General features: G+C 45.3%; 1 protein-coding gene across 1 annotated transcript in view; it reads right to left on the reverse strand.

Annotated features, from left to right (window-relative positions):
- Positions 1-14,873, reverse strand: part of dnah10 (dynein axonemal heavy chain 10) — a 278,366-nt gene that overhangs the window by 21,026 nt on the left and 242,467 nt on the right. Inside the window, exons 68-74 of the mRNA XM_059994530.1 lie at positions 13,567-13,721; positions 12,534-12,717; positions 10,121-10,321; positions 7,627-7,836; positions 4,969-5,064; positions 1,033-1,204; positions 60-191 (exon numbers count right to left, since the gene is read on the reverse strand). Coding sequence (XP_059850513.1) covers positions 60-191; positions 1,033-1,204; positions 4,969-5,064; positions 7,627-7,836; positions 10,121-10,321; positions 12,534-12,717; positions 13,567-13,721 — 1,150 coding nt within the window. The remainder of the gene's footprint in view (positions 1-59; positions 192-1,032; positions 1,205-4,968; positions 5,065-7,626; positions 7,837-10,120; positions 10,322-12,533; positions 12,718-13,566; positions 13,722-14,873) is intronic.

Genomic DNA, 14,873 nt, shown 5'->3' on the forward strand with positions numbered 1-14,873 from the left:
CACCTGTCCTCCGTGAGCAGCTGGTAGGACAGCAATGAACACAGAAACAGTTGAGGTACCTGTCTGAGGCTGGAGATCAATCAGGTGTCCCCACATACTGCGCGCTGCCTGTGTGTAGTAACCAATCTCAGCATTGGGGTGAAGTCCAAATACTTCAGGAGTGTTTGCAAGTGGAAGAGATTCAATCTCATCTAGAAATTGATAATTCCATTACGTTTGTCAAAAACATCCTCCTTTCTATTGAAGTAACAGAGAGCAGAAGACCCACACACCCTGGTGGTAGGCCAATCTCACATCCCCGTTTGATGCCAATCCCTGTTGGAGGGCCAACCCTTCATCCCTACTGGTGGTTACACTTTGATCAGCCGGACCACAGAAGCTTTGATTATGGTGCAGATTGTGAAATTTTCAACCCTCCAAGGTCAGTAAGACCAATTTCTGTACATGGACAAGGAGTGTAATCAGACAGCTATGATACTAATCTTCTAGGAAAAAAGCAGGACAGTACAGTTGGTCCAATAGTGTTTTCCCTTTGCATGCACAGGCACCCCATTACAGCTGCACCAGCTATTGGGCGCACGTGCTTGGAGGGAAGATAAAGTTACAGAGGCTGATAAATGACATTGCCCAAGTCATTTTTTACAGAAAAGCTCTCCAGCTTTACTTTGCTGATTCTCTCCAGGGCCTTATGTCCTAAGTGACTGTGCAGGATTTCCCAACACCACAATGGCTGCAGCCTGGTGATTTGAGTGAGGAACCAGCCAGTTGGATACTCCCTAATCAGGTCTGCACCGTGGAAATCAGACGCCCTGCACTAGGCTTATGTCCTGGCAGGCTGAGTGTGAACCACCCTGGCACCTCAGGTACCCTGGCATCATTAACTCAATGCTGGCAGCTTGGATAGATCACTGGGAATGTAAAAATGTGACCCACCCATCAAACCACTATACAACCTGCCAGCTGCCACTGTCCTAACTGACAAGTCCAGCCATCTACTGTATAGTCAAACCCGAACTCCTGGTGGCGGTTTACCAGTGTAATCATCCTTGCTCCCATCCTTCGGGATTTTGTAGTCCACTTCATTATTGTGGAAGAAGTGAAAAGGCTGGAAAGTGTCAAATATGAAGTCGCCCAGAAATTCCTCCATGTAGGTGGTGAGGATACGGCGATCAAAGCTGTCGATGCAACGGCCTCCATACATCACCTGAGGGAAGATCCAGAATCGAACATCACCACAACCTTGCCAGTTGTATCTCCTACTGTCAGATGACTTCAAATACTGACACCTACATTAGAAACCGGGCTTGAGTTGAATGCTAATTCATTTCTATGTTATGCTCTACACTTTGTCTTGTTGGACACAATAATGCAGAAAGCAGCCCTGGTGAAATCAGTGGATGCCCATTGCAAATGCATGATTTTTCCCCTAATGAACCCTTATATGGCATTCATCATCATTAGTATGTGCTGTGTCGTATGACGTGGGCAATGGTGGTCTCCACGATTGTTCTTGCTAAATTTTTTCTACAGAAGTGGTTTGCCATTGTCTTCTTCTGGGCAGTGTCTTTATAAGACAGGTGACCCCAGCCATTGTCAATACACTTCAGAGGTTGTCATCTTGGCAGCAGTGGTTGCATAACCAGGACTTATTCTGTACACCAGCTGCAGGGTACCTAGGGCACAGTGGGGAAGCAATGGCTTAACTCTGAAAAACAAAGCACTATGAGGAGACGAAGGAATAGAGTGTGGTTTCTGAGCACTGGACTCGGCCTCTGTGTTCTCATTACTTCAAATGGTAGTTTAAATGGTTTTGGAATGGACTAGATGGACTGAATTGCCTGTTTCTCTGCTGTATTTTTCTATGATCTATGGCTTGGGTTGAGGCTCTCAGCACCAAGCCAAATTGCTACCTCTTGATGGAATGGGAAGCATTCCCAAGGGTCTGTGGGAATACTGCAGCATTTCAGGAGCTTTCAGCACGTTTGAATCTTTTCAATAAGTGAATTGATCAGATAACTTTATTTGCAACATCACCATAGTCACCCTACAGAGATGTCTGATTCTTCCCTCCCCCCCCCCCCACACCTTCTCTACAGTTTCACAAACATCCCCATGGTCACCCTACAGAGATGTCCAATGTCCCCACTCCCACCTTCTCTACAGTTTCACAAACATCCCCATGGTCACCCTACAGAGATGTCCAATGTCCCCACTCCCACCTTCTCTACAGTTTCACAAACATCCCCATGGTCACCCTACAGAGATGTCCAGTTCTTCCACCCCACCCCCCCCCACATCTTCTCTACAGTTTAACAAACATCCCCATGGTCACCCTACAGAGATGTCCCCTCACCCTCCCTACAGTTTAACACACTCCTTTTGTCCACTTCTCAGTTCTGATAAAGTGTCTTCAGTCTGACCAGTGGAGCTGACTAGGTGCAACTGGGCAATAATTCTGGGGATGTGACCAAAGGGCATGATTTCACTCAACTTCACTTGCCACATCATTGAAATGTTCCAACAACCAATGGTCTTGCTTTCAAGGACACTTCATCTCATGTTCTTGATATTTATTGCTTCTTTATTTATATTTCTTCTTTTTGTGTTTACAGTTTGCTGTCTTCTGCACTCTGGTTGAATACCCCAGATGAACGGTCTTCCACTGATTCTGTTATGACTAATATTCTATAGATTTATTGGGTATGCTCACAGAAATCAATATCAGGGTTGTAAATGATGACATATATTGAGGAGGACTGGAGGCTTGCTGATGTTGTTCCCTTATTTAAGAAAGGGAGTAGAGATAGCCCACGTAATTATAGACCAGTGAGTCTTACTTTAGTGGTTGGTAAGCTGATGGAGAAGATCCTGAGAGGCAGGCTTTATGAACATTTGGAGAGGCATAATATGTTTAGGAATAGTCAGCATAGCTTTGTCAAAGGCAGGTTGTGCCTTACGAGCCTGATTGGATTTTTTGAAGATATGACTAAACATATTGATGAAGGAAGGGCAGTAGATGTAGTGTATATGGATTTTAGCAAGGCATTTGATAAGGTACCCCATGCAAAGCTTATTGAGAAAGTAAGGAGGCATGGGATCCAAGGAGACATTCCTTTGTGGATCCAGAAATGGCTTGCCCACAGAAGGCAAAGAGTGGTTGTAGATGGGTCATATTCTGCATGGAGGTCGTAGACCAGTAGTGTGCCTCAAGGATCTGTTCTGAGACCCCTACCCTTTGTGATTTTTATAAATGACCTGCTTGAGGAAGTGGAGGGATGGGTTAGTAAATTTGCTGATGACACAACGGTTGGGGGTGTTGTAGATAGTGTGGAAGGCTGTCAGAGGTTACAGTGGGACATTGATTGGATGCAAAACTGGGGTGAAAAGTGGCAGATGGAGTTCAACCCAGATAAGTGTGAGGTGGTTCATTTTGGTAGGTCAAATAAGATGGCAGAATATAATATGAATGGTAAGACTCTTGGCAGTGTGGAGGATCAGAGGGATCTTGGGGTCCGAGTCCATAGGCCACTCAAAGCTGCTGCACAGGTTGACTCTGTTGTTAAGAAGGCAAATGGTACATTGGCTTTCATCAATCGTGGCATTGAGTTTAAGACCTGACAGCTAATGTTGCAGTTATATAGGACTCTGGTCAGACCCCACTTGTGGTACTGTGCTCAGTTCTGGTTGCCTCACTACAGGAAGGAAGTAGACACCATAGAAAGGGTGGAGAGGAAATTTACAAGGAGGTTGCCTGGTTTGGGGAGCATGCCTTATGAGAATAGGTTGAGTGAACTCAGCCTTTTCTCCTTGGAGTGATGGAGGATGAGAGGTGACCTTATAGAGGTATATAAGGTGATGAGAGGCATTGATCGTATGGATAGTCAGAGGCTTTTTCTCAGGGCTGAAATGACTAGCATGAGAGGGCACAGTTTTAAGGTACTTGGAAGTAGGTACAGAGGGGATGTCAGGGTTAAGTTTTTTTATGCAGAGTGGTGAGAGTGTGGAATGGGCTACCGGCGATGGTGGTGGAGGCGGATATGATAGGGTCTTTTAAAAGACTCCTGGATAGGTACATGGAGCTCAGAAGAATAGAGGGCTATGGGTAACCCTAGGTAATTTCTAAGATAAGGACATGTTCGGCACAGCTTTGTGGGCCAAAGAGCCTGTATTGTGTTGCAGGTTTTCTATGTTTCTATGTTTTTATATGTACTTAATTTACTTTTAACTTTTTTTGAACTTTTGAAGAGTTGCATCAAATTGCAGTGTGGATTCTACCCATCTCCAAGTACAGCAGGCATGCACTTCACTGCCGTCAACTTTGGGAGAAATGAAGAGAGCAGCATAAATCACTGTAGATGACTTCACAGAAACCTTTGTCAATCCAGACGGACTAGAGAATCTATCTCCAGTTCATCTGCATCTTACATCACAAATACGATGGCAATCAAGCCTGATCTTAACCAAAGGCCCATCATTGTCCCTCACAAAGAGGAGTGCTGCCCATCCATACTGGGATTTGAGTAGCATCTGCGTGGGTTGGTGCATCAAATTCCTGGACTGGAATAGAATATCATGTATTGATATCAGATAGAGAACTGTGTACAGTTGGGTTACTTTCTGAACATTTCAATTTCAATGCTCATGAGATGAATTCTGCCTGGCTGCAAAAGGAGGAGGGATGGGCATGGAGCTAGCAACCCCATCCCATAAAACACCAGAGCTACAGAAATGCCAACAGGAGTTCCAACAAAATCACCCTACAATGGAAGGATCTTTGCCTTAGAGATATATGAAGTCATGTGAAAGTGAAAGCCACAGGGTAGATCAACCTTCAGCCCAGGACTGGGGACTCTGATGAACTGCTATCTAAAGCCTATACCCCAGTAGGGGTGACTGACTTATGAAGAAGAAATTCATGAGATGAACAAATTCCTGTGGTGAGCACATATTTAAGAAAGTACTCTGTACCTCTCCAATCAAATACTTAAGACTGCCCCAGGGAATCTTGGTGTCATTCTGCTCCACAGCCTTTGTCAAGTAAGTGTTGAGAATCTCCATGCAGACCTGAAGGCAAAAACAATCAGATGAACTCCAGAAACACAAGAGATTGCTGGAAATCCAGAGTAATACACACAAAATGATGAAGAAACTCAGCAGATAAGGCAGCATCTATGGAAAGGAATAAACAGTCAATGTTCCAGGCCTGATGAAGGGTCTCAGCCCGAAATGTCAAATAATTATTCCTTTCCATAGATGCTCCCTGACCTGCTGAGTTCCTCCAGCATCTTGTGTATGTTACTCCAGATAAACTTCATTGCTTGTAACTTTGTGGAAATATCCTTTGTGATGACAAAAATTATAAGGAACACAAGTTGTAAAGGGAGCACTAGAGGCTAAATGTGAATATGGAAAAATGAAGTGAGTGGGAACTGATCTGGAGCATAATCCTGGAAAAATGTGCTTTTTGGTAGGAAAGATTAAAAAACAGCAGATTAATTCAGTGGGACCTGTATCTCCTCCATATCCCACAAATCTTCCCTCATCCCATCCCACCAACCCTGACATAACAGGGACAGGGTTCCCCTTGTTCTCACCTATCACCACCTGAGTCTCCACACCCAACTCATCATTCTCTGCAGCTTCCACCATCTCCAGTTGGACAAACCTACCATGAAGCACATCTTTCCCAGCTCTCATCTCTCTGCTTTCTGCAGGGATTGCTCTCTATGTGACTTCCTTCCCCACTCGTCCCTCCCAGCACTTATCCCTGAAAACTGTGACAAATTCTACACCTGCCTACACCTCCACCCTTACCACCACTCAAGGTTCTTAGCAGTCCTTCCAAGCAGGTGACATTTCACCTACAAGAATGCTGGGGCCATCTACTGTATCTGCTCCTCCTAGTGTGGCCTCCTCTATATCAGTGAGACCTGACACAAGCTGATGGACACTGAGTACTTCACTGCTTCCACTACAACAGCCATGATTTCAATTCCCCATTACACTCCCACGCCGACAGCCTCATCGACTACCAGGATGAGGACAAACTCATGTCAGAGGAGCAAAACCTCATATTCCGTCTAGGTGTTTTTTAATCTGATGGCATCAATATCGATTTCTCTTGCTTCCAGTAACCATTCCCTCTGTTTTTCCAGCCTCCTTGTGGCCTATAAACCCTTCTCTTCCCCTCCCCTGCCCTCATGATCTGCCCATCACCTCCCTCTGATTCCTCTCCACCTATCCTTTATTCTATGGTACACTCTCCTCTCTTATTAGATTCATTCTTCAGCCCTTGACCTCTTCAACCTATCACCTCCCAGCTTCTCACATCACCCTCCCTGACCCACCTAACTATCACCTCACCTGGTTTCAACTATCACCTGCAGCTTGTACTGCTTCCCCTTCCTATAACCTCTTATTTTGGCTTCTTTTCCCTTCATAAGATATAGGAGCAGAATTAGGCCATTCAGCCCATCAAGTCCACTCCACCATTCCATCATGGCAGATCCATCTCCCTCTCAACCCCAATCTCCTGCCTTCTCTCCATATCCCTTTATGCCTTGACTAATCAAGAATCTATCAACCTCTGACTCAAGTATACCCAATAACTTGGCCTCCACAGCCATCGGTGACAAAAAGTTCCACAAATTCACCACTATCTGGCTAAAGAAATTCCTCCTCATCTCCATTCTAAATGGATGTCCTTCTATTCTGTGTCTTAGACTTCTCCACCATAGGAAACATCCTCTCCAAATCTACCCTATTAAGGCATTTCAACATTTGATAGGTTTCAATGAGATTCCCCCCTCATTCTTCTGAATTCCAGTGAGTACAGACCCAGAGCCATCAAACGCTTCTCATATGACTTTGTCTTTTCTCAGCCACCTTCTTGCTTCTAATATATTTATATCAAGTTTTTTTTTGAGATTCTCCCTAACCTTGCTGGTCAAGATAATTTCATGGTCCCCTTTTGCTTCTTTTCTGTATCCTCTCGGTATCTCAGGAGAAACATTCAGAATGATTTCCTATTCCTGACATATGATTTCTTCTCTCTCATTCAATCTTCAGGAGCCCTAATCTTACCATTGTTGCCTTTTATCTTTACAACAACAGACTGACTTGAAACCCCCACCATCTTGTGTTTAAATCTCCCACTGACTAGATGTTGTTTTCTCCTCTGTCACATCCTCATATCTAATTGATAAACAAGGGCCAATGGACATGACTGCATGTCGGCCATGAGGGGCTCAGTTCATACGTCATTATGAACTCTTGCTCCTAGTTCATATGGGAACAGGGACCAAGTTTAACCAAGGTAGATCTTACAGCAGCGATGGGCATGATTGGCGAATGACCCACTGTAGTGTGTTTCTTGTTCCTGAGTTCACTGGGACTGCTTTTGGACAACTGTATCCTGTTGCTAGTTTAAGCAGCTTCTCCCCATGCTGTCTCGGCTGGGAACAGAGAGTGGATGTAACACCCACAGGGATGCTGCAGCTCATTGCCACACAATCACACACAGCTAACTGTCTTTCCTCACAGCATCTCCAGCTTGATAACCAACAGTAGGTTCTGACTTTGACCAGCTCAGGTCCATAAAGGAAAATTAAACAGAAGTGACAGTACCTGGAAATCAGATTCATTGAAATCATATGGAACATTCCATCCGATCTTCCCATACTTCCTTCGCTCCTGGACCACTGCGTGGAAGAACGCCAGAACGTAGACCAGGGACTTGTAGGCAAAGTGGGTGCACGTGTTCAAGGCTTCGTGGCTGATCTTGAAATATGTAGCTCTCATGTTCAGCTTCAGCCCATTGGGTGGTTCTGTCACTACCTGCAATAACCAACAACCACTTACTTATAAGCTATTGCTGGTTAGGGCAGTTACCAGGTATTGATACTAGTTAGAATATTGTTACCAGATACAGACAGCACAGAGCGGGCCCTTCAGACGACCACATCAAAGCCAAACCTTTTGCCTGTCTACACTAATCCCATTTGCCCATCCAAAAGTCTCCAGTGCAGTGTATTATACTTTATTATAATGCCCTAAATATATTGTTACTGGTGGAAGCAGTTATTGCTACTGGTCACTGAGTAGTGACTTGCATTACTGGCTAGAGGCACTGTTACTAGTCAAGGATCAATGACAGAGAACATTTACAGGAGATAGAAGAGACTGCAGATGCTGAGATCTGGAGAAAGGCACAACCTGCTGGAGGAGTCAGTGGGTCAAGCAGTGTCTCTGGGGGGGGGGCGGGGGGGAGAAGGTCAGGCGTAGTTTCAAGTTGAGATCCTCCATCTGGACTGAAGGATAGAGAGGAGGGAGTCAGTGATGGTGTTGGGTAGGGCAAGGACTGGGGCAAGAGCTGGCAAGCTAAGGGTGAATGGAGGTGATGAGGAGGGAGTGAGGGAATCGTGACTGAGGCTGGGAGGTGATGGTGGAGAGGACAAAGGACTGCAGATGGTGGAATGGAAGTTTGAGCATGGAACCAAATAAGGGAGGTAGGGAGGACAGTTGGGAAAACTGGGTGGAGGATAACTAGTGGGAAGAGTGTGTGGGTGGTGGGCAGGTGGAGTGGGTAATGGGGGCTCATTGAGTAGAGGAGTAACTGGATAGATCAGGAAAAGAGAGAACGGGGATAGGGGAATAACTGGTTACCTGTAGTTAGATATTTCATGCTGTTGGGATGCAGATAACCCAGGAGGAATATGATGTGCTGTTCCCCTGACAATGGAAATGGTTAGACAGACAAACCATTGTGAGAATGGGGAAGGGAGTTACAATGGCTGGCAACCAAGAGCTTCCGAAGGCCAAAGTGGACAGACAGCAGGCATTCAGTGAAGTGGTCAGCTAGTCGGAGCTTGGTCACACCAATCAGTCTGCTGGAGGAACTCAGCAGGTTGAGCAAGATCTGCAGGGGGCATGTTGACATGCTTGGTTGATACCCTGACATCAGAGTGGTTATCATGTTTTGCACAAATCATTTGTAGATCACAAACAACAGAGATGACAGCACTGATCTTTGCAAAACACCACAGGTCATAGACCTCCAATCAGAATAATATCTCTTCACTACTACCCTCTGCCCAAGCCATAAAGAACAAACAAATGATTAGTTGAGCTAAAAGTGGCCAGGACTTGTCCTCAGCAAGTAGAATTAAGGGGAAATCCCAACACATTAGGAGCAAGAGGGTAACTGAGAGTAAAAGGGTAAAACCAGACATGGAAAAAGGAGAGAAATTAAGTGTGGAGCCAGAGGAATTGTGTGAAGTCCTCAATGAGTACATTATGGAGAAGGGCATGGAAAACGGTAAGATTAGGCAGATATAGGGCATATCAATATTAAGGAGGAGAAATTGAGTATTTTGAAAGAAGTTAACGTGGATCAGTCCCTAGGGGCTGAGGGGATCTGTGCAAGGATACTGAGGGAAGCATAGGGGGAGGTAAAGGAGCCTTAAGGGAGAGCTTTATGTCATCTTTAGCCACCGATGTAAGTGGAAGCATATATGAAGGAAATGATCGGGTGAGGGAAAGGGAAAGGCTTGGGACAGGAAACCTGGATGGAGAGGTGAGTGTGTATGGGAGAACAGCATTGGGAACACTGGACATTCCACTGTTCATAAAATCACGTTGTAAGCTACACCGTGCATCTTCTTCCAATTTGCAGGGAGTCATGGAGAGTATACCCCATGTAAAGCAGAAGTTGGGGGAGAGGGTGAGATGTGATCTGTACTTATTCTACTGTTCAATCAGATCACAGCTAATTATATTTTCCAAGCCCACTTTCTTCCCCCATTCCCGTATCTTCTGCTTCCAAATGAACCTTGTCAAAATGCAATGTCTCAGCACTTCCTGCCTTCTCTAGTAAGAGAATTCTGAAGATTTGCAAATGTTCGCCTCATCTCTCTCCTCTCTGGTGAACCGTTTTCTGGAGACTGGCCCAGTAGTAGAATCTATAGCCTGTATCTGCCCCTCCCCCCCCCCCCCCCCCCCCGCCTACCCCCACCAATAAATCCCACTCTGGAACAGTTTTTAACTGGAAGTATAAATACTTATTTTAAATGTATACATTGTTATTTTTATCATCTTCTAGTGAGGAGGTTCTTGGATTTACCTTAAGTGAGTTCTGGAGTATCCCAATCGGGAAGTCTTGGATTGGATCAGTGGTGAGCCACAAGCGGAAGTCAGGATGAGGTTTATGAATTAACTCTAGCGCCTTTTCCAGTTCCTTCAGCCATTTTACAAGCAGGTGGCAGTTCTGCAACATCAGCCACTGCCCACGGGCCACCGCTGTCTCCAGCAACTGCAGCGCTACCTGGCAAACACACGAAAGGTAACAGCGCTCACATTTAGCCTGTGTGCTGCAAGCGCTCAGTGCACCAGTGGAACATTTGAAATGTGAAAACTATATTGCAAATTGTAAACCAAAAGAATCTGTCCTGTTTGCGGTCGACACAAACAATGTGGAGTGGGTATGAGCCCAGCTGATGCCAAGAGAAAGCTCAGTGAGAATGTCAAACCTGCAACTACAGAGTGGTTGACAAAAAGTGGCAAGGCACCTAAGATGAGGAGAGGGGATTGGAAGGTTATGTGGGGAAGGATGGAAGGAGCCTGAAGCAGAACATGAACACACCCGTGGATTGATTGGATATCCTCTGTAGTCCAATACTGTATATTACTAGAGATAAGGGAAAATCTATTGTAAAGGGGGTTTCTTCTTTTTTCTTTGTTACTGTGTATGTAATCTAAAGGGCTTTTTTGTTTTGTTAACTAGCAGGAATGCTTCTTTGTTGCGAGAGAGTGCTGGAAGTTTGTTTGGGTTAAAATTTACTGATAATGAAAATTGTATTCCTTTGTAAACCAAATAGGGATTAATGTTCTTTCTTCTGAGTCTGTAAGCTTTTGTTGACGGGCTTTTGGGCAGATCGGCGCGAGGGGGTTGAGAGAGAGGACGCAATGCTGTAAGCTGGGCGAGGAACGGACCCCAAGCGGGGGTCCGAGGCCAGGAGGTACTCCAAGGAGGGGGGATGAAGCTAGATGTGCTTGGTTGACCACTCGGAGGGTCCTGAGCTGCGAGTCGAGGAGTTCGGAGGGGATCGAATGGTGGCCAGAAGACTTCAGTAATTGAGCTCCAACGGTTGTGCACGAAGTGGTTTGGACTTTGATAAGTTTGGCGCCTTTTCTTTATTTTTTCTCTTCATATATATTGTATCGTTATTAATCACTTAGTTATTGTAACCTTTATAAATTGTACTCATTTAATCGCATATGGTGTACTGTCTGTTTTTGGGCGAGGCGGGGACATCACACAGCATCCACACCAGCTGATTACCCAGTTTGGCGGGGCCGAAGGCTGCTCCCCCTAGACAAGAACGAGCTGAGCAAGCCTGAGGTGACCCAGGGGGTTACACTATTAACATCCTGCTATTTTGCCATCTCCATGTGCTCTGTAGTAAATATTTACTTGCAGTGATGTCTGGGTTTCGGTGGGGCATCACCCCAGCTGGCTGGAGCCCAGTCCCGGTTGAACTCCAGTCACAGACTGGGGTCCAGTCTCAGACTGAGGCCCTCCTGACCATGACTCTTGGCTGGTTTCAATGGGACCAAACTCTGATATATATCCTGGGTACAATAACTTGCCAATTTGTTCATCAGGCTCACACATAGAGTTATCTGCGGCTTGATCAATTTAAGCACTGGAATGAATTAGGGAGGTCAGGTATTGGCCAAATTAAGGCAGCGGGGTCAGGGCTCGAGAGCATATTGAAGCGGTAGGGTCCGGGCGCGAGAGTGAGGAATAACCTGAGGTTCAGCTGATTTATGTGCCGTGCCAGATTGAAAAGGCCAGGGCGACAGACCTGGGGGGAGAAGGACAGGCTGGTATTCAGCTTGCTGCACTGCGAGGTCTACTCGGCTCTGCGCTGGACTGAAGCTGTGGCCCACAGGTAACAGTCTCTTGAATCGGTTATACTGATGACTGGCTTCATGGCTGAACTTCAGCTGTTTACACAATTAATCTTTTTCTCTGCACATGGGTGTTTAATGGTCTTTTTAAAATAGGTTCTGTGTTTATTTTATTTGTGGCTGTCTGTAGGGAGATGAATCTCAAGGTTGTATATAGCATAGATACTTTGATAATAAATGTACTTTGAATTTGACATTAGATCCAACTGCAGGAAGTGATGGAGCCAAACTTGAGCTCAGATATGCAGCTTAGAGAGAGGCAGGAAAACATTTGGATGTAAGGGAACTTCAGGGACAACGTAAATATGCACCTCCCTGCACAGAACCGCCTCCCACTATCTCTACACCTGGGTTTGCCAGACGTGCTGGCTTTAACAAGGGTTGCATTGTGCACACAGGACTGGATGTACAATGTAGATAACGGCTGCAGTAATCTCACTGCAGAGAAAGAGAGAGCTCCCTCAAAATCACCCAATAGTCCAAATGTTATCAAGTAGTAGATGTATGTCAAGCAGTTTAAGCTATTGAAACCAGAGAGCTTTCCCCATGATGCTATGGAATACCTTCTCTTGTCCCTGTCCCATTGCCAGGGATTTTAGTCGATTTGATCCGAATCCTGATCGCTCAGCCAGCTTTGAAAGGTCTGAAGCTGGGTCAGAGCCAGGGCTGAGGATGAAGACGATGGGAGAATTGGCCGTACTCTGTTCAAAGATGGCTTCAAAACTAATGACAGGTGGCTGAACAAACCTGTAGAAAATGAACATGGCTTAAATTAGTGTTCATACTCCTGTTTATCAAACTGGATAATTGTTCAGCTATTACTGCAGCTGTGTGAGCTGATTTAATTGTTAAATGCATAGGAGGCAAACAGAACAACAGGACTCTTGAATTAACGTTATTATCACATGGGATTGCCCAAAGGATCTCACTGTGAATCATGTTATTACCAACAATATACAGATCTGTAAAACCATTTACAGTGAACAAGTGAGGGAAATCAGGGAGGTATACTCCACAGAAACCCTGTCTAACTACTCAGTGTTAGCAGGACACATCTAACTGTGGGAGAAGCTCGTGGACTCAGACTGCTGGCTGTCACCTTGCCAACACTGCATTGCAGCACATTAAGAAGCCTCCAGATGCACTCACTATTAGAGATTTGGCCTTGCAAGCTTACAATAACTGCTTCTGCACTAGCTGATGCAAAAATAAGTCACTAATAGCATTGCACAAATCTTAATTGCATCCTACTGTGCCGATAATCCCAGAAGCAAGAAGAAGCAGCTTTCAACTTGACATTTCCTCTCTTTAAATAACCATCAGGGCATGAAGTACTTCAGCGATGAAGTAGGAGCTGAACCAAGCATTGTCAAACAAAAACACTGTGAATTTGGTAGTGGCTCCCCCCTTGTGTGAAAGCAGGAATATGTAGGAAGGCTGAGTGTACCTCAGAGGAAGTATGTCTATTAGAGTGGCGAGAAGCTGCACTAAGGAACGTGAAGGGGGCCTACTCGCTCTATGTGGAGATGACTTGCCCCTCTGAACCAGCACTCTCCACAGCTGGAGCATTTTTCCCCATGATTCTCAGGCACTTACTTTTCCCCGATGGTGACTGTGATGTAGTCCATCACTGCCCGGTAAACACGATCCACACGGAAGCAGCGCAGCAACAGCAGCTTCTGGAAACTGTTCAGTGTGTCCTTGTAGTGGAGAGGGAAATCCACTTGTTCAAGTGCGTCAAGGTCATACCACTGGAGGAGACGGGAACAACCGTTCAGACACAGAATGTAGGTGTAGGCATGTGTGTACATACAGTTAAACCACTTTATCACTAGAATGATAAATATGTTATTTATCTATTGTCAGCCCTACCGAAATGTTCAGTAAAGTCCACTGATTGTGGCAATTGCATCCACAACCATCAACACCCAGGGGAGATGAGTACCCTTACACACCCAGCTGTTACTCCTGCTGGGAGAGAGTTGGGTGCCCACTTCCCCACATTCCATCAGATCGTCAGCCTGCCACAGATGGTCCTCTATGGACCTGACCTTTCCTGCTTTCTCTCTGTAAGATCACTTTTCTCTCCCACTTGAGGAAGAATGCACACAATTGAAAATTGTTGCTGATTTAGAAAAAAACTAATATAAATGCACATTCTTTTGTGCGTGGTTACCACGTTCTTGATATTTACGTGAGCCTTGTGGGCTGTCTGAGGCAGCACAACTCCAACTGTCACATAGACGCACCACATCTCAGCAACTGGCCATAAATGAGAACTCTGTCCGTGCCCCTGAAACATACTGCTTAGAACTCCATACAAATACTGTGGGAAAAATGCTACTCTTTTACACAAGTGGAAGATTTTCCTGCATTATCAATATCAAGACTCAGCAAACACAAAGCAGCACTGGATTACGAGACAAGAAACTACTCCACAGGTACATGAGCTGCAGCAGCAAGCCCAGGGATTTAAAAATAATGGGTGGAAAGGTTGTAAGATGTCAAGCAGCTCAAGTTCCTCGACTGTCCAGACAAGCAAAGCCCCACCCAATAAAGGCCAACAGCACGAAGTGAACTAATCAAGGACAGGAAGTCAGCTGGTACCCACTAAATGGAATTAAAATGAATCAAAAACCTCCACAACCATGACTCTGTTCTTAACTTGAGTATCTTTAGCTCCACTGCAGAGTGGCCTCATCACCATTCCTCACTGACATCTCTTTGGAAAAGCCACATCTCCACTAAAAAGATATACTGATGAGTTCTAAGATGTGCCAGTAAACATTTCAGCCATAAATTCACAAAAAGAGGATAGAGTTTGAGCCCCTCATGTTGGAACAAGAAGACTGATAACTTTAGAGACTCCCTGCTGTTGCTACAGGGAAACTCACCACCTTTGA

This window comes from Hypanus sabinus, chromosome 18 (assembly GCF_030144855.1).
Source record: "Hypanus sabinus isolate sHypSab1 chromosome 18, sHypSab1.hap1, whole genome shotgun sequence".
Taxonomy (NCBI): Eukaryota; Metazoa; Chordata; class Chondrichthyes; order Myliobatiformes; family Dasyatidae; genus Hypanus; species Hypanus sabinus.